This window comes from Hyperolius riggenbachi, chromosome 5 (assembly GCF_040937935.1).
Source record: "Hyperolius riggenbachi isolate aHypRig1 chromosome 5, aHypRig1.pri, whole genome shotgun sequence".
Classification (NCBI taxonomy): Eukaryota; Metazoa; Chordata; class Amphibia; order Anura; family Hyperoliidae; genus Hyperolius; species Hyperolius riggenbachi.
Window position 1 is genome coordinate 416231024 of NC_090650.1, and position 26020 is coordinate 416257043.

Sequence of the window (26020 nt, forward strand, 5' to 3'; positions counted from 1 at the left end):
GAAACACTGGTCTAGACTCAAAGTGTCAGAATCTAATCAGCTAATGAATCTAAAACACCTGCAAAGGGTTCCTATTTTATATATTAGTTTCACCTGTTAAGTTGTATCACTGAAATTGACTTTTGCACGATATTCTAATTTTTTGCGTTTCACCTTGATCAATGTCCTGCACTCAAAAGCTGTTCTCTTCCAGGATGTCGTTTTATAGCTTATATTGTTTATCAGCTAGGATTGTGCTATATTCAGATTGGGCGCCTGACTGGTGTAAAACTTCACACACATGAATGTTAACTCAGGCAGAAAAAAATGGAACACAGCTTAGTTATTTGTATGCGTAGAACTGTACATTAACTATTTAAACAGGTCACCTCCAGTACATTTTGAGTAGTGCACACACAACGGTCATCTGGACAACAAAATCCTCTAGGAACAATTGCTGTACAGACACAGTACTTGGCCGCTTGTGCTGTTAGATGAGGATTGGTTGAGAGATGTCCTGCTGCAAGGACTACCAGATCTAAATCGTTAGTTAGTGATCCTATGTGATGGCCTACCATCAGTGGTATCTTCCTGAAGCTCTCCGTTCCAGCACTGGGTCTGTCTGAACGTATCCCACGAGTGCTTGTCGAATATGTTCTCGTGGCCGCACTCCTGTCTGTGTGTGAATGCCTCCGTACTTGGCCAGCAGGGATATGATCCGCACATGCCCAGTAGAACAAAGCTGCTTGTGCGTGGAGCAACATTGTTTTAGTGGGCCTGTGCTGACCTTACCCATGCACTTGTACACAGACAGGAGCGCAATCACAAAGAGGGTGTCCTGGTGGATTCAAGGAGGCGCCCACTACTTAGGTAAGTACCTGTCTTTTAAACTTTCCTTCCCGACAGGTTTGTTTTAAAGATAAGGGCTAGCCTAATAGGATGAGGAGAAGAATTCCTGTGAATCTGACACCTCAAGGGACATGAGTGGTAAAGTGATTTTAAGGTAAAGGAAGATGACGTGAATTATATTCTCAGGTTGACAGGAAGCAAGTGAAGGGAATGGGTGAGTGCAAACAGGCAATGTGTGGTGGGAGGAGTCAAGGGCAGAGAAAGCATGGTGGGAGGAGTCAGGCAGGAGCAGACATTTAAGTGTGGTAGGAGGAGTACATATAAAGAATGCTGGGGAGGGTCACTAGGCGGATTGGCAAGAGTAAATCCATATATAAACTAGATTTACATCACCTGAACCAATCCTTTAAAGGGAACCTAAACTGAGAAGGATATGGATATTTTCTATTGAAATAATCCCAGTTGCCTGACTCTCCTGCTAATCCTGTGTCTCTAATACTTTTAGCCAGAGCCCCTCAACAAGCATGCAGATCAGGTGCTCTGACTGAAGTCAGACTGGATTAGCTGCATGCCTGTTTCAGGTGTTAGATCCAGATAATGCTGCAGCAAATTGATCAGCAGGAGAGTCATGCAACTGGTATTGTTTAAAAGGAAACATCCATATCCCTCTCAGTTTAGGCTCCCTTTAAATCGGGTAATTAATGCAAGTTTATTCTACTCATAAAAGGTGACGTTGAACTAGGATTTTAGGCCTATCAGATATATGCTGTAATTACATAAAAGTGGCTGTAGGTTACAATGACTCAACTCCTCAGTCTCTTACACAATGTGTGTGATAGGCCTCTGACGAAGCAGTAACATTGCGAAACGTACACATTGGGCATGATTCGCAAAGCTTTTTCACCCATTTTCCTCTGTTTTCACCTTATCTGTTACATTTTTAAGCTCACAAAGAGCAAAAATATAATATGAAGGTAAGAAAAGTAATATTGAAATTAAGTTAATCAGGAACAACTTACTTTGAGTGATTATTTTGCTTGTAAAATGTGCTGAAAGGTTATTTTTATCAATTAGGTAATAAATAAGATATTTATGGAAAATCTTGTGAATATAGCCCAATGTGTGATAGGCCTCTGACAAAGTAGTAACACACTGCAAAATGTACACAATGTGTGATAGGCCTCTGACGAAGCAGTGAAACACGGCGAAACTTACACAATATGGCAGGGCTCATTCCTGTCCTTTAAGCAGTGTCCGGACTCCCACTTCTTTTTGGTTGGAAAGGTGGTCTTCACATACTTGGATCCAGCATGTGTATTCTTCACCCCACACCAGGGGGCATCTGTTCACGAAACAGGAAAGTACAGGCATATTAACTTGTCAATAATAAGGACAATTTGCAAGTGTTATAGAGATGGATCAGTGAAGGAGGAAATCACTCCTTGAAGGGTTGAGTCCTGTGTGGATCGTTACTGCAGATTGGACTTTGTTTGTGAGGAGTGATGGGCCTCTCACTGCACTGGACTCCCCGTGTGATATAGAGCATCCTCTGTGGCCGGCAGGTACGTCTTACGTTGTGTCAGTGAAGGAGGACTCATTTTAAGGTGGATTGGGCAGTGAATCAGATTACAAATTATAATTTAAATGCATGGCATCAACCCCCCCCCCCCCCCCAAAAAAAAAAATCTACTTTATTGCCCAGCGCTCCTGATCCAACCATAGCTCATCACATCCATCTGTGATATGTATCGTACCTGTCTCAATCATCAGCCTCTCACTGGGAATCGTCTTCAGAACCTCCAGGTTGGAGGCAGTTTTTAGAGAGCTGGAAGACAAAAATATATATAATAAAGGCATTAAAGTAGAACTCTAAACCTAAAGTGCAGTCACTCTGTGAAGAATACTCGTCTTTATTGTAGCTATCCTAACATTCCTAAGATCTTGCTTTCTCCCCTAACTCTTCTCTCCCCCCCCCCCACCCCCCCCAATGTCTTATGTCTTGAACCATTGTAATTATCTTCTGGCAGGATTGACAGCCTCCAACACAGCGACATTCTGCATACATAACTGCTGGGGCTTCTTACAGCCCCCATAATCCTTCACATGGTCACTCTGTTTCCTCTCAGTCCTCTCTGTTGTGCTGTTGCCTCCCAAAACTTGCAGACTAGACTAGTCGTGGGCTACTGTTCATACACGGTTCTGCCCACCTCCTGGACTGCTCTCTCTTGGCCAGGAGCATTTTTTTTTGGCCTGCAAGATTTCACCAGCACAAGCATGGTGTCCCCGGACTTGACTACTGATAACCATACTTTCTACAAAATAGCAGAACAAGACCTCTTACAAAGTTCTCCACTCAAACTATGATATTTTTAATAAGATTTTTGGGGCAGGGCTGTATGCTGTGTAAGTGAATCACACGAATATGGCAAAAAGATGACTTGTGAAAGAATCGGGCCAAAGATGACTTGTGAAAGAATCATTGAAAGATAAGGTAGGAATGCTGGGAAAACAAAGTTGGGGGGGGGGTTATGCTACACATTCCTTCACCTTTGCTGGAGGAAAGGGAGGTTCAAGGTCCCCTAAAAGGCGAGAAGACATTTTCTTGCCCAGTATTCTATAGTCAACCCTTTTTCTTACCGAGGAAAAAAAAAATCATATCTTACCAGCCATTAATGCCGATGTAGAGGTTCAAGTCAACTATGGCTTCTGCGTCCTCTTTAGACCCATCAAAAGAATGCACCTAAATGTAGCAGAGGTTAGCAGCCATCTATAACGTGTAAACGCACGGCTGAACAGCAGACAGAGCTGAACTGTAGACAGTAGGAGGTCCCTAATCTACCGGTACACATTTCACCTGTAATAAAGCAGCCATCTACCTATATTGGTTAAAGAGGTTCTATGGGGTGTAAAAAAACAAAACAAAAACAGACACCTGGGGCTTCTATTGGCCCCCTGTAGCTGTCATGTCCTGCGCCGTCCTACGATCCTCCGTTCCCTACCGTGAATTATTCGTCTAAGAAGACAAATAGTGCGCGCTCCTACTCGCATCTCCAGGAGCTTACTGTGCAGGCGCAGTACGAGGTTTTCCTCCGCAGTACGAGGTTTGCCTAAGCCGCGCAGCCGCAGTCTCACTGGAGAAATAATTAAATCAGGACCGGTGTCGGGGAACGGAGGAGGACAGCGCGGGACATGACAGCTACAGGGGGCCGATAGAAGCCCCACATAAGTGTCTGTTTTTGTTTTGTTTTTTACACTCCACAGAACCCCTTTAGCTATAGATCAGGTCACATGATTACAGTTCTGCTCTTGGGTCAAATGATCCCATCTAGCAGGCAGTGCTATGGCCCATATCCTATGGACTTTTCTGCCAGGAGAAATTTTCAAACCTTTTCAATAGAATACCTATAGGTCCCTTGCACACTGCATTGCATTGCGTTACTCATCCCCGCCGCAAGGGCCATGCAAGTGTATGGAGACGCTTCACGCGGTGCGCCGGAAGTATCCCAATCGCAGCAATGCCGACGCAAAAGTCTGCAGTGCATTGCTGCATGACCGTGCCTACCGCACAAATTATGCAGCAGTGCAAGTCAATGGCAGGCAGTGCGCACCACCGGAGTGGGGTGGGACACGGTTAATTAATGGCAGGAATCCCAATGACATACTTCCTGCCCAGCATGGAATACGTCACTAGCCAGGGGGCGGCGCTATGCATATGGCCCTGTCGCTACATCATGGTGCAGGGCCATATGGCGTCTGATATCTGCGGTGCGATACGGTAATATTAGATCTGCAACTGGCTTAAAAGCTCCCACCAAGCAAGATATTACTCAAAATGAGTTTGATGTTATTTTTCACCTACTTTTTTTATACCACATATCACAGTAGATACGCCAACTTTTGGTAACACATTTTTGAGCTAAGAGGGGAGGTCAGCTTATCAGCAGTGATACTGTCTTTGCGGGGTCCCCCTTTGCAGAGCGTGTTGGGAGAGTACTTAGAGATCATAGCTACCTCTCCTTGTTCTGCCCACTCATCTCCTCTGCAGCTTAGAACTCGCCGATAGAGCTCCAGGCTCGCCGTGGTCACTTGATAAAGAGACTGGCAGCAACTTATGAGGCTACAGGTAACTCGCCAATAGAGCTCCAGCTCCCAATGTGTGCTCTGGCATGAAGGAGCTAGGCTCTCTATTGGGGGGGGGGAGGGGCAGCCTATCGGCAGGTTACTGGTTCTTATCTGTGTGTATATTCAGTACTTTTTGAATTGCCAAGCACTGAAAAGTTTTTTGTTTTTTTTTAGGAGAGGAAATGTTACCTCCAGGGAGAAAACTCAGCAGAAAAGTTAATTGGATAAGGGCCTATGTGTGTAGCCAACAGACAGGCTCTGCATCTGCTTCAGGCTGTGGATGGGGCAGGGCGTTCGGGCTGATGGGCTTCTAGACAATTTTGATTGGCTTAATTCCAAAGTGCATACAATCTTCTCACAAGCCAGAACCATCAGCCCCTCCAATCACCACGACTTGTTACTGAATAAACCTCAAGCTGTAATCATGTAAACTGATGAGATGTTGACAGCATCTTCCTGTCTAATACATATCCGGCATCATCACTGCAGGGACCTGTACTCACCACTCCTCCAACACAGCGATCCCGATTCCTCCTCATTATATCTGATAGTAAAGGAAATAAAACAAATGTCCATCAGATGTCACCTGAGGGAGGTCTGTGCAGCTGCTAAACATGGCATCTATGAGACCGAAGTACATCCAACCAACAAAATGGAGACACCTTGGCCATCAACCTGAACTTCCCCACCATATTGTGTATAGCTGAACGCCGAACTCAGCCCACCACATAACATGGGGACAGGGGCATAACTAGAAATCACTGGGCCCCCCTGCAAAACTTTGGATGGGGCCCCCCCACCCCACCTCCCTCACTTTCTGCACAGGTAAACGAGGAACCAATGTTATTCAATTGGCTAGTGCACACCTGAATGTATTTTCCCCATGCACAGTAACAGCAGTGAAGCACTGGGAGCATTTTCTCTATCAATTTACATTCGCTTCTGTGATAAATGTGCATATTTTCACACATACAGACACACATGGTGTGCAGGAAATGCATACAGAAGATGGACAGATAAGTGTGCTCCTAGCCTCAGCTTATTACACTCACTCTGTCCATCTCTGATGGAACAGAACTGGCTCTGCAGTCTCCTCCAGCATCACTACAGTACAGAGCACGAGGGGAGGGGCAGGGCGTTGTACACAAGAGCCTGCTGCACACTGAATAGGTATATTTTACTATAAAACTTTGTAGGATTCCTTATCAGTGGCTGAGCAGATGTAATCATTAGAACAATTGTTCAGAGAGCAGAAAGCTTTTCTCTCCTTGCCATTAGTTGTCAGTCTCTCAGGACAAGTTCTTGCCTCACCCTACCCCGGGACCCCCTGCAGTTTCTGGGCCCCCCTGCGGCTGCATCCCTTGCAGGGTCTATTGTTACGCCCCTGCATGGGGATAAAGGTTAGTACTGTGAACCAGTTTGGAGTCTTGAAGTGACTTGGGGCTTAGGGCCTGTTCTCACCTGAGTGGGAATCGCGCGAACCCTGCTCACGGCAAACCGCAGGCGGTTCTGCAAAAACCGCAACACAGTGTAGCGAGTGGCAGTGTTCTCACTGCCGCGGTTAGCGATAACCGCAACCGCGCTGCATGCAGCGGTTTGCTGGCAATGAGCGTACCGCAATTAGCGATCGTGATTAGCGTGCATGCGAAGCACACTAATCGCGATCGCTCCAAAACCGCCACAGTGTCCAGTGATTTTTCCGCGCTAATCGCAGGAAAATCACTCCCGCAAAACGCCGGCGGTAGTCGCCGGTGTTCTGCGATTATAAGTGTGAACGGGCCCTAAGTGCTGAAAAGAAATAGCAGGGAAAAGAATATGGGGGCTGCCATCTTTATAGTATTTTAAAACAGATGACAACTGCCTAGCTATCATACTTATTACTTTGGACAGCACAGTGGTGTAGTGGTTAGGACTCTCGCTTTGCCTCTAGTACCCAGCGCCTCTGTTTATAAGGATTCTTCCAAACGAAATATCGCAAGGCGCTGCAACTACAATCATCACTTTTAATGTGCACGTTTTGCCACCGTTACGGGTGTAATTGCATTTTCCGATGTGAAAAAAAACTGTGGGAAGTTTCTTCAAACAGGAAATCACAAAGCAAATAGCATAGCACCATGTTTGCTGTGTGACTTGCATGTGCACCCATTCATTTAAAGGGAATCTGAAGTGAAAATAAACTTATGAGATAATGAATTGTATGTCTCGTACAGCTAAGCAATACAACATTAGTAACACAGATAGGAGTCTCATATTGTTTCCAGTACAGGAAGAGTTAAGAAACTTCAGTTATTATCTATGCAAAAAAGCTTCTCTGAGCTCTCCAACTAATTTACTCAGAGAGCAATGCTATTTCTGAAGCACTTATCTCAACCTGTCCGCACTGTTTCTTGTTCATTTAACGTTTTTCTGCCAGGAAGTTCAAAGGGTCATTAGCTCTGCTCTGTTTCATCATTTAAAATACAGAGTGTGGTTTCTAAACTGCACTGCAAATATTAAAGAATGATGCAATGTTAAAGAAAACAGCTATATACCTGAAAATAAAAATATTTTCTTTACTACTAATGTTCTATGAATTATTCGTACTACACATACAATCCATTAGATCATACGTTTTTTTTCTCTCGCTTCAGTGTCACTTTAACTGCAATCTACAGGAAAAACAGCAGCAGGCACTGAGGTTGTGATTGGGTTAAAAACAGACCGCGCCACTCTGTACAGGGCTCCACATTTACTAAGTTAAAGTGAACCTCCGGACTAAAAATCTACTCAGCAGAAATGAAAAGGCTTTGTGTTTCTTTAACAGTTTCACAGCATCAGAACTTTGTTTTTCTTACCAAAGCATCATTTTTAGCTAAGCTCCACCCATCAAAGAGACCTGTGCGTGCATTTTTTTCCCTGATGCTGTGCAAAGCATGTTGGGATTTCCTATGTTGTTGTTCTCGTTGCCTATTAACTGGGAGGGGTGATCAGCACACAGGACAGTTGGAACTGTGTCTCATGCTCCCCGTCACCTCCTTTCAACCAAAAAGATGGCTACCCTCATGAAATCAAACATTTGCCTGTTCTTTTAAAACAGAGTGGGTAAGAGATTATATTACCTATCTATTTTAATTCACATAACTAATGTAACTTAATAACAGTATGTTTGTTTAGGCTGAAGTTCCTCTTTAATCACAGTGCCGTTGTGATCAGCAAAACGCACGCTCTTTGAAAATCATATGGAAGTGCATGCAGTATGGAAGGGCCCTAACTCTACAACATACACTTTCCATTCATAAATATCAGACTTACCTAAAAACTCTTTGTGGGCGTTGCGGCAGTGCAGGAACATGGGCAGCTTGGAGTGTTCAGCCAAACTGAACTGCTTCTCAAAATACCTTTCCAGAGAGAAGGAAAACACGACTTAAAGGACTTCTGATGTGACATAATGTAAACAGATTTTACTCACCTGGGGCTTCTTCCAGCCCACAGCAGCCGTCTCATGCCCTTGCCCTCTGCGTTATCCTGCTGGCCGCCCGTGAAGATTGCGACCCCGCCGGCGGGTCTTCTGCGCCTGCATTTCTTCCACTCATGTTCACGTCATCTGGCTCATACTGCGTCTGCGCCAGATGACGCGGGCACGGATGCCCGTGCAGGTGCAGAAGACCTGATCCGCCAGCAGGGTCGCAAGCTTGACGGGCAGCCAGCAGGACAACGCAGAGGGCTGGGGCAAGGGCACGAGACGGCTGCTATGGTCTGTTTACATTATGTTGCATCAGAAGTCCTTTTAAGGGGCCCATACACCTAACGATTTTCCCACCGACATACAGCAGATTCGATCACTGTGATCAAATCTGCTGTGAAATCATTGCGCAAACGCTGACAGAACGATCGATTTCCGTCCGAAATCAATCGTTCCCGTCGATCCGTCCGTGCGGAAGATTTTGCTTGATCGCCGGCGGGTCGGGAGTGCGTCGATAGCGGCGTTCGAATGCCAGACGACCGACACTAGCTGCAATACATTACCTGCTCCGCCAGCGCGTGTCCCCGCTCTCTCTGCTGTCTTCTTCTCCGCGCTGGGCTCCGAGTCCGGCTGGCTTCACTGAACTTCCTGTCCCGGCAGGAAGTTTAAACAGTAGAGCGCCCTCTACTGTTCCCTGGACAGGAGGTTCAGTGAAGCCAGCCGGACTCGGAGCCCAGCGCGGAGAAGACAGTGGAGACCGGGGGAGTCGCGCCAGTGGAGCAGGTAATGTATGCAGGGGAGCGGCAGCTTCACAGATGGGGAATCAATTTCATGCTGAAATCAATTCACAATCTGTTTGCAGTAAAGGCAGCCATACGATCCCTCTCTGATCAGATTCGTTCAGAGAGGGATCTATCTGTTGGTCAATCTGATGGCAAACCGACCAGTGTATGGCTACCTTAAGACAAGCTTTACAAATTCTTAAAAGCCAATTAAAAAATACCCAAACAGTCACATGATGGATACAAACAGCTTAGCAAAAAAGGTACTTTAATTTTTAACAACACTGCCATGTGGTGGAAGCTACTGCGGTAAGTGGAGTAAGATTGATGTATTCAAATCTTCACAAATCTACATGCAGTAGTTTAATGTCTTGTCTTGTGTCAGACACATGGCCCAAATGTAATTCACTTTTTCTCCTAAGTGTTAGTGATATTTTCAAACTTGTCAATAGAATGCCTTTTAAATCACCAGCAAGCAAGAAAATACTTTAAAGAGAAACTCCGACCAAGAATTGAACTTTATCCCAATCAGTAGCTGATACCCCCTTTTACATGAGAAATCTATTCCTTTTCACAAACAGACCACCAGGGGGCGCTGTATGACTGATATTGTGGTGAAACCCCTCCCACAAAGAAATTCTGAGTACGTACACTTGGCAGTTTCCTGTCTGTGAACCCTGTTGCATTGTGGGAACTAGCTGTTTATAGCCGTTTCCAACTGCCAAAACAGCAAGCAGCAGCTACATAACTTGCCAGCAGTAAAAATGTCACCATGTGATAAATGTCAGAATATAAATCAGGGATTTAAAATATTTTACAATGGGCAAACACTGACTAAATCATTTATACATAATTATTGTAAAAATGAAGCACTTTTTTTATTACATTATTTTCACTGGAGTTCCTCTTTAAGTGTTCCCGAGCTTGGGTAAAAAAAAACAACAGATATTTACCTTCAGAGAGGGCTTCAGGATCCTATTGAGGCTTCCCTCTCTATTCCTTGGTCCCCCGTTGCTGAGAGCACTCCCCCCCCCCCTTCCTCCCGGAAGATTAGCAACAATGCATTGTCGCGAATCACATTGGGGCTGTGCAGCCCCTCTACCTGGCTCAAGTGCACGTAATGGCGGATTGAGTCGCGGGCACGCTTGGCCATTGCACGCACTTAAACCAGGAAGAGGAGCTGCGGGGCCCCGAGGTGAAGGAGGGCCGCGCTCAGCAACGAGGGGCTTGTTACAACCAAGGGAAGCATCATTAGTATCCTGAGGCTTCCCTCTCTAAATAGCAAGTAGCAGATTTTGAACCCGAACCTTCGGTTTGCTTTAGCTGTCATGTTCCACGCCGTCCTCCTCCAATGCTCCGTTCCCCGCCGATGGCACCGGTCTAATTATTTGTCTAACTAGAAGAATAGAACTGCGGCTGCACGGCCGCTCGCTCCCGTGCACGTCATCGGGAGCTTACTGCACAGGCACAGTACGAAGTTTTCTTGTACTGCACCTGCACAGTAAGCTCCCGATGACGCGCGGGAGTGAGCAGGCGCGCGGCCAGGGCTGCACAGCCGCAGTTCTATTTGTCTAGTTAGACGAATAATTAGACCGGTGCCGGCGGCAGAGAACGGAGCATCGGAGGAGGACGGCACAGGACATGACAGCTGCAGGAGGCCGATAGAAGTAAGTGTCAGTTTTTGTTTTTTTTAGGTATGCAAGAGACCCCCTTTAAAATAGTTTTGACAGTACTATCCCACCTACTTTTGGTACTTTTTTTCAATTGCTAAGTGCTGAAAAGTTATTCTAAATAGAAGGTGAAAAAGTATATCCTAGGAGAAAACTTGGGGGGGAAAAGTGAATTGCATATGGTCCAATGTTTGTAAATATTGAACAAAATAAAGATTTGTTAAAAAAAAAAAAAACTTGCTTTTTTTTTGCTGCAAAGCTATGGAGAAGTGGAGTGGGCGGGGCTCTGCTGATTTACATCTCCCAGCATGCATCTTGGTAGAAAATATCTAGGTAGGATGACATGATGAGGATCCCCAGCCAGAGATTTTTTTCTTGCTATTTTCATTATAAAAGGTGAAGAAAATGACACAATAGACAATTTTCTCTGCTTTCTATCTGCGTTGCCTGTAGACCTTATGCTGGGAATACACGGGTGGTTACTACCGCAGATAGATGGCTCGATAGATCATTTCCGACATGTCCGATATCACGTTCGATCGTTTCCCAGCTCGATTTCTCATAGAAGTGAATAGAAAAAGATAAAAAAAACGAGTGGAAGATACGAGAATCAACTGCAGAATCGAGTAGCAGAAACTCATCGTATATTCCCAGCATTACAAAATCATAAAAAGATATCTGCAGTCAGTTGGGAGATGAGAGAGGCAAGGCTACACTCCCACACAGAAGTTTGCAGAACTAAGATCGTGCAGTTTTGGAGTTTAGACAGGTGTAATGCTTCTTACGTTAATTGTGTCTCCTTGGGACAAAACTCCAGTCTGTCAAAGTCTGCAGGAGAGAATAAAACACTGTTAATGATATACAGTGGCTTGCAAAAGTACTCGGCCCCCTTGAAGTTTTCCACATTTTGTCACATTACTGCCACAAACATGAATCAATTTTATTGGAATTCCACATGAAAGACCAATACAAAGTGGCGTACACGTGAGAAGTGGATCTAAAATCATACATCATTCCAAACATATTTTACAAATAAATAACTGCAAAGTGGGGTGTGCGTAATTATTCAGCCCCCTTTGATCTGAGTGCAGTCAGTTGCCTATAGACATTGCCTGATGAGTGCTAATGACTAAATAGAGTGCACCTGTGTGTAATCTAATGTCAGTACAAATACAGCTGCTCTGTGACAGCCTCAGAGGTTGTCTAAGAGAATATTGGGAGCAACGACATCATGAAGTCCAAAGAACACACCAGACAGGTCAGGGATAAAGTTATTGAGAAATTTAAAGCAGGCTTAGGCTACAAAAAGATTTCCAAAGCCTTGAACATCCCACGGAGCACTGTTTAAGCGATCATTCAGAAATGGAAGGAGTATGGCACAACTGTAAACCTACCAAGACAAGGCCATCCACCTAAACTCACAGGCCGAACAAGGAGAGCTGTGATCAGAAACGCAGTCAAGGCCCATGGTGACTCTGGACAAGCTGCAGAGATCTACAGCTCAGGTGAGGGAATCTGTCCATAGGACAACTATTAGCCGTGCACTGCACAAAGTTGGCTCTTATGGAAGAGTGACAAGAAGAAAGCCATTGTTAACAGAAAAGCATAAGAAGTCCCGTTTACAGCAGGGCTGTGGAGTCGGTCCAAAAATCCACCGACTCCGACTCCTCAGTTTAGGATTCCACCGACTCCGACTCCTCGACTCCGACTCCTCTAATTTGCATATTACAATTTTTTTGATTAAAAGTATGTAACATGAAATTCGTCTCTTAACTGTCAACGCTTAGGAATTTTACAAGACAACTGAAGTGAGAAGGATATGTAGACTACTATATTTATTCCCTTTAGACTAAAACTAGTCCTTGGTAAGAGTACTTGTAAAAGGTACAAACCGGAACAAAGAACATCTATCAGGCCCTAGGCAATGTAAGTGTGGGTACATGTAAGAATGATGTGCAGGTACTCTGCAGGGGAATGAGAAGATTCTTCCTCTATTACACATTCTTCATGCACAATCTGAACCAGGTTTATGGGTGACAGACAACACCTCTGTGTTCAATGTGCACAGCATTCTCAGTGGATTCCCTGCAGCTCTGTGGGGAGTGCATATGTAGAGTATAGTACTACTGTGTAACAAAGTAAACCTGAGACAGATGAAATTAAAGTTTTATACATACCTGGGGCTTCCTCCAGCCGCCTTCAGGATAATCAGTCCCTCGTTGTCCTCCTCCACCACCTGGATCTTCTGCTATGAGTCCAGGTACTTGAGCCAGTCGGGCGTAGTGCGCATGCACACACTCCGCCGCCAGGAGCATACTACACCTGTGCAGCACTATTGCGCAGGTGCAGAATGTTCCTGGCTGTGGGAGCGGCATGCGGCCGGACAGCGCTGACTGGCTGAATTACCAGGACTCATAGCAGAAGATCCGGGTGGTGGAGGACAGCGAGGGACTGATTAGCCTGAAGGGGGCTGGAGGAAGCCCCAGGTATGTATAAAACTTTACTTTTCATCCGTCTCAGGTACCCTTTAATATGTAGTCACTAAACCAAATTTTAACAACATATCAAATTATTTGATTTCATCAGCAAAAGGAGTGCATACATTTGCATAAATCAGTATCAGTGCAGAATTATTTCCATCTCATTGACCATCTCTATTAGTGACACAGCTACACATCAGGCTTTATTCTTACAGCATAGATGTTATTTAGTATATATAAGAGATTCCTGTGTACACATCATATATACAGTCACAATCAGATATGTATATCTGACCTTAAAAATACGGGGACTGCTTTATTGAAGCAGCACAAGTAACTAATTTTGATTGGTTTATTTCATTTTTGTGGACTAAGCACAGCTATTACTGTATATATACATTATTTTTAATGACTATTATCTAAGAAATAGAACATTTTATCATATTTTCTATTTTAATTACAGTTACAAATTCATTAGGAGTCGGAGTCGGTGCATTTTTTCCCGACTCCGACTCCAGGCACCCAAAATTGCCCGACTCCACGACTCCGACTCCACAGCCCTGGTTTGCAGTTTGCCACAAGCCATGTGGGGGACACAGCAACCATGTGGAAGAAGGTGCTCTGGTCGGATGAGACCAAAATGGAACTTTTTGGCCAAAATGCAAAACGCTATGTGTGGCGGAAAACGAACACTGCACATCACTCTGAACCAGGGCTGTGGAGTCGGTCCAAAAATCCACCGACTCCGACTCCTCAGTTTAGGATTCCACCGACTCCGACGCCACGACTCCGACTTCTCTAATTTGCATATTACAATTTTGTTGATTAAAAGTATGTAACATGAAACTCGTCTCTTGACTGCCAACGCTTAGGAATTTTACAAGACAACTGAAGTGAGAAGGATATGTAGACTACTATATTTATTCCCTTTAGACTAAAACTAGTCCTTGGTAAGAGTACTTGTAAAAGGTACAAACCGGAACAAAGAACATCTATCAGGCCCTAGGCAATGTAAGTGTGGGTACATGTAAGAATGATGTGCAGGTACTCTGCAGGGGAATGAGGAGATTGTAAACAGACAACACCTCTGTGTTCAATGTGCACAGCATTCTCAGTGGATTCCCTGCAGCTCTGTGGGGAGTGCATATGTAGAGTATAGTACTACTGTGTAACAAAGTAAACCTGAGACAGATGAAATTAAAGTTTTATACATACCTGGGGCTTCCTCCAGCCGCCTTCAGGATAATCAGTCCCTCGTTGTCCTCCTCCACCACCTGGATCTTCTGCTATGAGTCCAGGTACTTGAGCCAGTCGGGCGTAGTGTGCATGCACACACTCCGCCGCCAGGAGCATACTACACCTGTGCAGCACTATTGCGCAGGTGCAGAATGTTCCTGGCTGTGGGAGCGGCATGCGGCCGGACAGCGCTGACTGGCTGAATTACCAGGACTCATATCAGAAGATCCGGGTGGTGAAGGACAGCGAGGGACTGATTAGCCTGAAGGGGGCTGGAGGAAGCCCCAGGTATGTATAAAACTTTACTTTTCATCCGTCTCAGTTACCCTTTAATTTGTAGTCACCAAACCAAATTTTAACAACATATCACATTATTTGATTTCATCAGCAAAGGGAGTGCATACATTTGCATAAATCCGCATCAATGCAGAATTATTTCCATCTCGTTGACCATCTCTATTAGTGACACAGCTACACATCAGGCTTTATTCTTACAGCATAGATGTTATTTAGTATATATAAGAGATTCCTGTGTACACATCATATATACAGTCACAATCAGATATGTATATCTGACCTTAAAAATACGGGGACTGCTTTATTGAAGCAGCACAAGTAACTAATTTTGATTGGTTTATTTCATTTTTGTGGACTAAGCACAGCTATTACTGTATATATACTGTATATATACATTATTTTTAATGACTATTATCTGAGAAATAGAAAAATGTATCATATTTTCTATTTTAATTACAGTTACAAATTCATCAGGAGTCGGAGTCGGAGTCGGTGCATTTTTCCCGACTCCGACTCCAGGCACCCAAAATTGCCCGACTCCACGACTCCGACTCCACAGCCCTGCTCTGAACACACCATCCCCACTGTCAAATATGGTAGTGGCAGCATCATGTTCTGGGGGTGCTTCTCTTCAGCAGGGGCAGGGAAGCTGGTCAGAGTTGATGGGAAGATGGATGGAGCCAAATACAGGGCAAACTTGGAAGAAAACCTCTTGGAGTCTGCAAAAGACTTGAGACCGGGGCGGAGGTTCACCTTCCAGCAGGACAATGACCCTAAACATAAAGCCAGGGCAACAATGGAATGGTTTGAAACAAAACATATCTATGTGTTAGGATGGCCCAGTCAAAGTCCAGATCTAAATCCAATCGAGAATCTGTGACAGGATCTGAAAACTGCTGTTCACAAACGCTGTCCATATAATCTGACTGAGCTGGAGCTGTTTTGCAAAGAAGAATGGGCAAGGATTTCAGTCTCTAGATGTGCAAAGCTGGTAGAGACATACCCTAAAAGACTGGCAGCTGTAATTGCAGCAAAAAGATGGTTCTACAAAGTATTGACTCGGGGGGCTGAATAATTACGCACACCCCACTTTGCAGTTATTTATTTGTAAAAAATGTTTGGAATGATGTATGATTTTCGATCCACTTCTTACCTGTACACCACTTTGTACTGGTCTTTCACCTGGAATTCCAATATAATTGATGCATGTTTGTGGCAGTAATGGGACAAAATGTGGAAATCTTCAAGGGGGCCGAATACTTTTGCAACCCACTGTATTAGATAATTACAGCTACATGCATTGATGACTGAACAATAAACAATACACATGTGGTTGTGTGGATCTATTCAGATTGCAAGAGGAACTGCAATAAGGAAAAGAAAAGCAATGACAAGCAGCTTAAAATCCCTGTGTACCACCAGTGTGAACCAGTGTTTTGTGGTTTTAAAGTTCACTTTTTGCAGCTTCCAGGATGCGGATAATAGCTGAGTGGTTAGGGAGGGGACCAAGTGGGGGGTTACCTGCACCTTGGAGTCCCTGCTGAGTGACATAATCTATGATTACATCCCACCGAAGTCTCCCACCTGAATGTTGCTAAATTTATGCAATTCCTGCTAGATTTGATACATGGTTTTCGTGCGGTTTGCTACCACCAGTGTAACAAGAGATGAAACTCTAATTTCATCTTTGCTCTAAAACATTAAACACAGCATAGAAAAAAATAATTGGTTTCAATGTTACAGGTGTTGGAGCTTAGTGTTTTGTGCACACAGAGAGGCACCCAGTATAACAAGTTAGAAGAAACTTTACTGAAGAAAAACGTGCAGAGATGTTTCCTACACAGCCATCAGGAAGTGCAGCATACTTAGAACAGAGAGAATACAGGAAATGACAATCCCCTAAAGATTACCATCACATTTTACACACAGTGGAATCTTGTGGCTGTTTTACTATATTGCAGCTTAAGGTTCAGATACTACTGCAACCAAACAGATCAGCAGGGCTGCCAGGCAACTGGTATTGCCATATGGCAGCCTCCATATTCTTCTCACTTCAGTTGTCCTTTAAAGTGGATCTGAGATAAACTTCTACTCATTGCATAATTGTGTTCCTTTCATATAGATTATAGGGCATTCCTCAAGCCAAATACTTTTTTTGTTTTGTTTTAATACTCAAATTCTCTGTAAACTAAACAAGGCTCGCCCACAGCTTCTCCAGTGCCTTGGCACTCTCAGATCCATGTAGCAAGGGCTTATGGGAGCTCAGGCTGGGCAGGAGGAGGAGGAGGTGTAACTAGCCAGAGAATTCAGAGGCAAAGGGAAGGAGAGTTAAGTTTTCACAGGTTGAGGACTGGAGATGCAGAGCAGCCTGCCTGTGTGTAATGATGACAAGCAGAACATTGCTGCTCTCATTGTATCAGGGGAAGAAATAATCATATACTGTTGAAGCTGTTTGCAGCTAGATTGCTGTGTAAACTATCTGAACGTTAGATAAGATATATCGACGAGTTACTAGTTAGTTATTTTTTTCATCTCGGATCCGCTTTAGGCTGGTTTCACAGTGGGACGTTACAGGCGCACGTTAGAGCAGCCTGTAACGCAGCCCACCGCACAGCAATGAAAAATCAATGAGGCTGTTCACAGTGCGGACGTTGCGTTACATTGTAACGCTGCGTCACAAGGCAACGTACTGCATGCAGTACTTTGGACGCGGCTGAGCCGCGTTAGACTACTTGCACATGCTCAGTAACGTTGGGGAGGAGCGGAGAGCGGCCGGGCACATGGCTAATTAATATGCACTGCACGTTGTGACGTGCAGTGTTTACATCCTGGAGCAACCGCTCTGTGCGGCGATTGGCCGGCGGGACCACGTGATGCCGCATGCGTCCAAGAGTACGCATCACGGCATCACGGACGCCAGAGTGAGCTGCACAACGCGGCTCACTCAGACGTCCAGATCCAGCACCACCAGGCATTGCGTTAGGGGGACGTTATGCGACCTTAACGCCCCCTCTAACGCAACGTCCTGGTGTGAAATTAGCCTTAATGTAGAGATCTACCAGACTTCTTGTCAGGACAGTCAGGAGCTGAGGATTTCTCTCCCAAATGAAGACACAACAGGAATAAAAAACCTAACAGACGCTGTCACTCCATTCCAGGCTACACCACAAGATTTCACCAGAGTTCAGCTTCAGCACAGAACATTGCTGACTTACCCAGGCCACATTCTCCAACAGCCACAACCTTCCCCTTGTTGTCCTCTATCAGTTTCTGCAGATCGGATAAATACTGCTCCGGATCGCCCTTCTCAAACTCCCCGCACCTGGTGGGGTGGCAGCCGACCGTGCTGTAAAACCGATCTGACAAAGTCACATGGTTAGAAGACCCCTAACAGAGAACAGGCAACCGCTTACCGTACATCAGTCACAATAACCAAAACACCACAGGAACACAGGGAGAGAGCAAGGCTCGGATTACATGGACACATATAGCAGATATATAGAAAGGCTCATACTGCGTTTGCAGAGCTGGATTTACAGCTCAAGAGCCTGCAGGTGCAGGCATTCTGGTGCCCTAAACTCCGCCCCTCAACTCCTCCCCAGACTAGGTAGACAGCTTTTGCCCAGTATTTGGTAACCCCATTAATCTAGGTAGAAGATGTTAAACCTACCAAATAAAGGAGCCAGGTGTGCTCCTACCTCAGTATTAAGGAGCCCCTTCAAAAGGTAAGGGGACATTTGGGGTGGGGAGCCACCTCTCCTATATAAGGCGCCTGTAGGCACGAGCCTACAGTGACTTATGGTAAATCCAGCACTGCTTTTGTGTGTTTGGCTTGTAAGTCTCCAACCACAGTGCTGACTGTTTCTAATTTAAAATAGTCAAACGAAGGTCACGTGATCCACATTTCAAACCGAATTTAAAGAGGCCCTGTAGTGACATATAATAGAATGTAGTCAATTATTTAGGATACCCACTTTTATGGTAATTATCCTGGTCTTAGCATCAGAAAACACTTCCTATAACTATATATTGCTGTATATTGGTATGTAGCCCCGCCCTCCCAGTGATGCTTAGCCTAGGCTGTTTAGCTATACGGAATTCTCCTCCCAGGGCATTCTGGGAGACCAGGCATTATTTTCACTGGCTTCAGAAATCTCAGAAAATGAACGTTCAGCAGAGCTGCACCTGACAGGACTAAAGATGTCTCCGCCTGTGATAAATTTCAGAATGTAAATCATGGGGGTTTTTTTGTAACCATGGAATTCCTTTAAAAAGGAACTTTACTGAATACAGATTAATTAATAAAATAGCTTATTTTTAACAATATTACTTAAAAGGACACATCCGAGGAATTTTAACAAAAAGGATCTATTTACCCGGGGCTTCCTCCAGCCGATATGTCCCTCGCCGCAGCTCCGGTGTCCCAGGATCACTCCAGGTGCAGAGGATGCCGACCTGGCGAGGTCGGCATCTTTAATGGAGGGCAGTGTTCTCCCCAGGCTCTTTTAGCCGGGTGCTCCACCCAGCTAGTTTTGGTGACCACCCGGCTGTCATCAGCTCACCTCCTCCTCTGCTGTAAGCAGAGTTGTGCAGAGAAGTGCCGGCCCTGCATTCTCTCATCTAGCCCCACCTGGCTACTTTTTCATGCCACCCGGCTGAAAAATTTCCGGGGAGAACACTGGAGGGGATCCCGGGACACCGGAGCTGCGGCGAGGGACATATCGGCTGCCAGGGGCTGGAGGAAGCCCTGGGTAAGTAGATCCTTTGTTTTTTAATTCCTCGGACCTGTCCTACAAGAATTTATTTAATCAAGATGGCAAATCTTTTGTCTCCCCACTTTACATTCTCAAAGCATACCTGAAGTGCAAATAAAGTTATGAGATAGTGAATTGCATTTGTAGTACAGCTAAGAAATAGAACATTGGTATCAAAGAAAAGAGTCTCATAGTGTTGTCCAGTACATAAAGAGTTAAACAAACAAAAACAAAAAACTTCAGTTATAAAAGAGCTACTCTGAGCTATTCTACCCACTGGGTCAATATAGTCCTGTTTTCTGAAGCACTTAAACAGCCAAGAAACAGTGAGAGGCAGCTGAAGATAAGGTTTTATTGCAGGAAAGTTTCAAAGGGTCATGATTTCTACTTTGTTTTATAGCTTAAAGTGGACCCAAATTAAAAATACAAGATTTCAGAAATAAAATCTATTTTCTAAATGATAATAATAAATAGCAGCCGTTTTTCAGCTGCAGGATGACAAATATAAAATATTTTACATTTATTGGAGGAACCCCTCCCTTCCTTTCATATTGCCGGGACAAAATCCGGCAGACTGGTGGAGTAGATGGTGTCCGGCAAAGGAGGAATTGCTAATGGCTGCCCCCAGTATAATCCTAGCTATGAAAAGAGAAAGGTGAAAAGCATGCACTGAAATGCTCATAGGCTTGAAGGAGTGTTTAGTTATCTTTGTATGTGTCAGAGTGGTGCAACTAAATATTTTGAATTAAAAAAAATGTTTGGTTTGGGTCCGCTTTAAAAGACAGACTGTGGTTTCTAAACTGCAAATATAAAAGAATGATGCAATGTTATTAAAGAGAAGCTATATAACTGAAAATAAACATTATGAGACTGTTCCTATCCAAACCTCCTCTTGATACCACCTAGTGATTACTGTTCCAGATTTCTCTCTATGTGAGATCAACTGAAGAATGAATAAGAAATAATACCATTGCTCTGTGTGAGTTCAAGGGCTTCTTTGCTCTCATGAAGGTTCCCTCCGGTAATCATGAACTGTGAAATGAAGGAGAATGTTGGTTATGGTAAAGTCATCTGTTGCCGTGTGCAACATCATTCCCTTCCTACTATGTTTTTGAAGTTGAATGAAACCAGAAGGCCCACAGGAAGTTCCCACATAAATGGACAAAGATATACACACTCCATGCAGCTAGTGCCCGAGCCGGGATACAAACCTGTCTCTCCAGTACTGCACATTAAGAATGCTAGTTACTGTCACACTCTGTATTTGGGCAATAAAAGTAGTCCCCGGTTTACGAACGCCCGACTTACGTAAGACCCGCCAATACGAACGCCGCGATCATAGCGCCGCCCCGACACAATGACGTCACGCCGCCGGGGACTACCTCTTCTGCGCCGTTTTAAATGCAGAGTAAGCGCAGCGGAAGGTAAATAGAAGACATCTCAGCTGATCCTCGGCGGTAGAAGGTCCCATCGTGGTGCCCGGAAGCTGCGCGGCCCGTCCTCTCGCTCCGTAAACTGCCCTCCCGGCGGCTTCACATGCATCGCATAATGATGCAATCAGGAGAAGCCCCCTAGTGGCGGCGCCTGCTAATGCGTCATTATGCGACGCATGTGAAGCGGCCAGGGAACAGTGGACGGAGCGAGAGGACGGAACGCGCAGCTTCCGGGCACCACGATGGGACCTTCTACCGCCGAGGATCAGGTGAGATGTCCTCTATTTACCTTCCGCTGTGCTTACTCTGCATTTAAAACGGGGGCAAAGGTAGCTGTCCCGACTTAAGGACAGATTCAGGTTAAGAACGAGCGGACAGTCCCTATCTCGTTCGTTAACCGAGGACTACCTGTACATGGAAGTTCTGGGGTCTGATAATACAGTAGCCAACGATTAGGAGATAACGATAGTTTTACCTTTTGTACACCGACCTTCACAGCACGTTCAATAATGTCCATAAAGTCATCTGTGAAGTAAACAGAAATGTACACTGAGTGGACAAAAAATTAGAGACACCCCTTATTTGAAAGTAGACCAGTCCAACTGTGACGTAGTGTGACGTAACAATTAGGGATGATCAATGGTATGCAAATACTTTAGAGTTTATGCACATTTATGTAAATGTTTATGCAAATATATGCAGCTTGAAATTGGTCCAATCAGTTTAAAGCTGGGTGGGACTTGATTGGTCCATTTTCAAGTTGCATAAAAATGTACATACATTTGCATAAACTCAGAAGTACCGTATATACTCGCATATAAGCCGACCCGCGCATAAGCCGAGGTACCAACTTTTCCCTCAGAAAACAGGAAAAAGTGATTGACTTGTGTATACCGCAGTATAGCCCACTCCACAGTAGCCAGGTGTGCCCCCAGTACAAGTCAGACACCCTCCCCACAGCCATATGTGCCCCAAGGATGATACAGCTGTGACTCAAGATGCCACTAGATGGCGTCATAGACATGAGACAGCGAATGCCACACAGGAAGAATCCCTGATCAATGCACCGCTGACACGATGCTTGCACGCTCTGCTCCACAACACAAGTCAGGGGACACAGGTAGTCCTAAGCAGCGCACTCTGCACATCATGTTGCGGGGGGGGGGGGGCAAAGCAGGGAGCCAGCTGGTAAGAGAAGGATCACTAGTGCACAATCCTTACGCACCTCTGTCAGTAACAAAACCTGCTCCACCATCCTATCTGCTCCACTGAATCGCATATAAAATGAGGCTTATACGCGAGTGTATAAGGTATTTTCATATCATTGATCATCCCTAGTAACAACACAAGGTTGCTTATATAAGGAACACTCAACTTCGGATGACATAGTTATCACGGAAGTTTATGTCACAATGGGTAAAAAATGGACACACAATATTAACTGGAGTATGTAAACTTTTGTTTGGCGTCATTTGGGCAGTTTGTGTAGTGATTATGATTTAAAAAAAATAAACACAGCTGTTTGGCGATAAATGGCTTCAGCCAACCACTAACCATGAGCGAAAGAAAAGATTATCATTCATTCTATGAAAAATGGTTAAGAAATCATAAATGCTGCTAGAGTATATAAACTTATGAGCACAGCTGTAATTTACAAAGCACTACCTAGTTTGGGTTTGAACTCCAGTTGTACTACCGGTAAAATCACTCTGCACAACTAAACAGCAGAAAGATTATTTGCAGTATTTCAAACTTTTAACCCTAACCTACAAAGCTCTCGACAATCTCTCTCGCTCTCCTCCGTACAAGCTCTTCACCGGTTTACAGATACCAACCCAACCACTGTCTCAGATCTGCACACAACCGTCTGTCATCCTCTAGAATCACCTCACATTCATGTATACAAGATTTCTCACGAGCCTCACCCCTCCTCTGGAATCCCCTTCCAAAGCACATGCGTCACTCTCCAACCTTTGAAATCTTTAAACACTTACTTTTTCTGAGATACGCTCTAACTTAGGTCATGCCACTTCAACATCTGGCCAAGTTGTACTCCTTACTAAATATAATCTAAAAACAAACTGTCTCTAGGTATATATATATATATATTGTATACTACCCCCCTCCCTTTAGATTGTAAGCCTTTGGCAGGGCCCACCCTCCTTGTGTTTCATACTTCATCATACTTGGCTGTGAACTCTACCCACAGAATAACATGAACTTGTATTATCAGGACTAACAGTGTATGATCTGGCATTGTATATCTTATTTTTCATTACCTGTATTGTTTTGTCTGTCACCCACCCCCATTATCATTGTCTGTAACCTGATTTATTATACAGCGCTGTGTAATGTTGGCACTATACAAATCCAGTAAAAATAATAATAATAATACAACAGCAGACACAAATTACATTTGTGTTTAAAATTAAATATTACCTTGATGCTTTCTCGTGCCTCTGTAGACCCCTCTAAACATGGGATCTGTTAGATTGATACCGATATCTGCAAAAAAGCCAAATCCACAGACATTTGAAAACAAGTAAGGAACTGGAGTGTAGAAAAAAACCTTTTCATAAAACAGTTACCTGCCAGTTTTTAAAGCAAACCTAAACTTTTTCTTCTCTCCTACATACTGTGTGTCCACTATGATCAATGGAATTCTTCGCCCTCCATTTTTAAAATGGCCATTACCCCATAACAGCTTCCTGGTCAGCTCACTGCTAAACTGTAATATCGCCCACTTGAGCCATTTGGAAACATGGACATTACCTTGCTCATCAGTTGTCCTTTCAGTTATAACTGACAGCAACTGATATATAACTACAGCAACAGATATATTTTAGTTCTGAATCTTGTTAGAAATGGAAGGAATCGTAAGAAAATGGTGAGCTTCTGAGAGGAACTGACGGCGAGGGAAGTATATAATATTCACTTGCAGTTACAGCATGTGTTTATTTTAAATAATTTTAATAGGTTCAGGTTCACTTTAAAGGAAACCTCCACCCGTCACTGCATGATACTTGGCATTCCAACATTACCTTTTTTTAAAATGACATCAGGCATTATTATTTTAATTTATTACACCAGCATTTTCCATTATGCTGAGTGCAAAAGTGGCTACAGGTGGATGGTAGGGTCACATGACTCTGAAAATAGTGGCTTTGCCTGCTCACAATTACTGGATTTTTTTGGGTGCATTTTTTGCTGCTTCTTCCAGATTTCACTGCTAAGAGTTGTTATAAATATATCCATAGCTGTTTGTTTAAAGGACATCTGAAGTCAGAGATATATGGAGGCTGCCATATTTATTTCCTTTAGGCTGCTTTCAGTGGGACGTTACAGGCGCACGTTAGAGCAGCCTGTAACGCACCCCCACCGCACAGCAATGAAAACTCAATGGGCTGTTCACAGTGCCCACGTTGCGTTACACAGTAACGCTTCACGTCAAGACAACGTACTGCATGCAGTACTTTATACGCGGCTAAGCCGCGTTAGACTGCTTGCACATGCTCAGTACGGGTGTTTTTTTTTTTATTTTAGGGGCGGAGAGGAGGAGGGGAGAGGCTGCTAAGTAGCCAGGCACATGGCTATTTGGCATTCACTAAACTTGCAGTGTTTGCTCTTTGGAGCGGCCGCTGATTGGCTGGCGGGACCACGTGATGCGGAGAGCTCCGCTCACGTGGTCTCCGCAGCGCCTCCGACAGAGCAGGCGCACCAAGAGCTGCTTGTAACGCGGCTCTTGGTAGCGTCCAACTCCAACACCACCAGGCGTTGCGTTAGGGGCACGTTATGTGTCCTATAACGTCCCCTAAACGCAACGTCCTGGTGTGTAAGTAGCCTTAAGGCTGCTTTCTCACCAGGACGTTGCGTTTAGGGGACGTTATAGGTCGCATAACGTGCCCCTAACGCAATGCCTGGTGGTGGTGGAGGTGGACGCTACCAAGAGCCGCGTTTAAAGCAGCTCTTGATGCGCCTGTTCTGTCGGATAAGCTGCGGAGACCACGTGAGCTGAGCTCTCCGCATCACGCAGTCCCGCCAGCCAATTAGTGGCCGCTCCAGGATGTAAACACTGCAAGTGCAGTGAATAATAAGTAGCCATGTGCCTGGCTACGTAGCGGACTCTCCCCGCCTCCTCTCCGCCCATAAAATAAAAAAAATTCACCCATACTGAGAATGTGCAAACAGTCTAACGCGGCTTAACCCGCTAGAACGCACAGTATGCTGCACTTCAAAATAACGTGCAGCGTTACTGTGTAACGCAACGTGGGCACTGTGAACAGCCCATTGATTTTTCATTGCTGTGCGGTGGGGTGCGTTACAGGCTGCACTAACGTGCGCCTGTAATGTCTTACTGTGAAAGCAGCCTTAAACAATACCAGTTTCCTGGCTGTCCTGCTGATCTATCTTCCAGCAGTAGTGTCTGAATAACACCAGAAACAAGCATGCAGCTAATCTTGTCAGCTCTGACAATAATGTTAGAAACATCTGATCTGCTGCATGCTTGTTCATGGTCTATGGCTAAAAGTATTAGTGGCAGAGGATCAGCAGGATAGCCAGGCAACTGGTATTGCTTAACCTATTTTGGTTCCTGGACATAGAAACTACGTCCAGGAACCATGCGCGCTACCGCGCGCTCCCGCAGCCCCCGGCCCGCGGTTCGTTAGCCAGGCAATCAGTGAATCGGGCTATGGTGCCCGATCACTGATTCCTCTCCCCCGCTGAAAAAGCGACAGCTTCTCTCGGAAGCTGCGCTTTTTCTGGCTGTAGCGTCCCCCCATGAGTCCCTCTAAGCGTATGTTACGCTTAGAGTGACGTCATGTAAACAAACTCATGGCCGCCATCTTGTGGCCAAAAAGTAAAACTACAACTAAAAGTAAAAAAAATAAAATTCAAACACACATTTACATTATAAATCACTTGTTTACATTCCACCCTCCCAAAAGTACCCAAATAAAATGTTTAATATAAAAAAA

At 44.7% G+C, this 26020-nt stretch overlaps 1 protein-coding gene across 2 annotated transcripts in view; it reads right to left on the minus strand.

The window, feature by feature from the left end:
- TATDN1 (TatD DNase domain containing 1) overlaps nucleotides 1–26020 on the minus strand; it is a 34929-nt gene that overhangs the window by 3505 nt on the left and 5404 nt on the right. For both annotated transcript variants that reach the window (XM_068238007.1, XM_068238006.1), the window contains exons 2-11: nucleotides 23484–23549; nucleotides 21520–21569; nucleotides 20580–20643; nucleotides 18073–18216; nucleotides 11630–11672; nucleotides 8242–8327; nucleotides 5454–5494; nucleotides 3492–3568; nucleotides 2583–2653; nucleotides 2044–2170 (exon numbers count right to left, since the gene is read on the minus strand). In XM_068238007.1, coding sequence (XP_068094108.1) covers nucleotides 2044–2170; nucleotides 2583–2653; nucleotides 3492–3568; nucleotides 5454–5494; nucleotides 8242–8327; nucleotides 11630–11672; nucleotides 18073–18216; nucleotides 20580–20643; nucleotides 21520–21569; nucleotides 23484–23523 — 743 coding nt within the window. In that variant the 5' untranslated portion in view covers nucleotides 23524–23549. The remainder of the gene's footprint in view (nucleotides 1–2043; nucleotides 2171–2582; nucleotides 2654–3491; nucleotides 3569–5453; nucleotides 5495–8241; nucleotides 8328–11629; nucleotides 11673–18072; nucleotides 18217–20579; nucleotides 20644–21519; nucleotides 21570–23483; nucleotides 23550–26020) is intronic.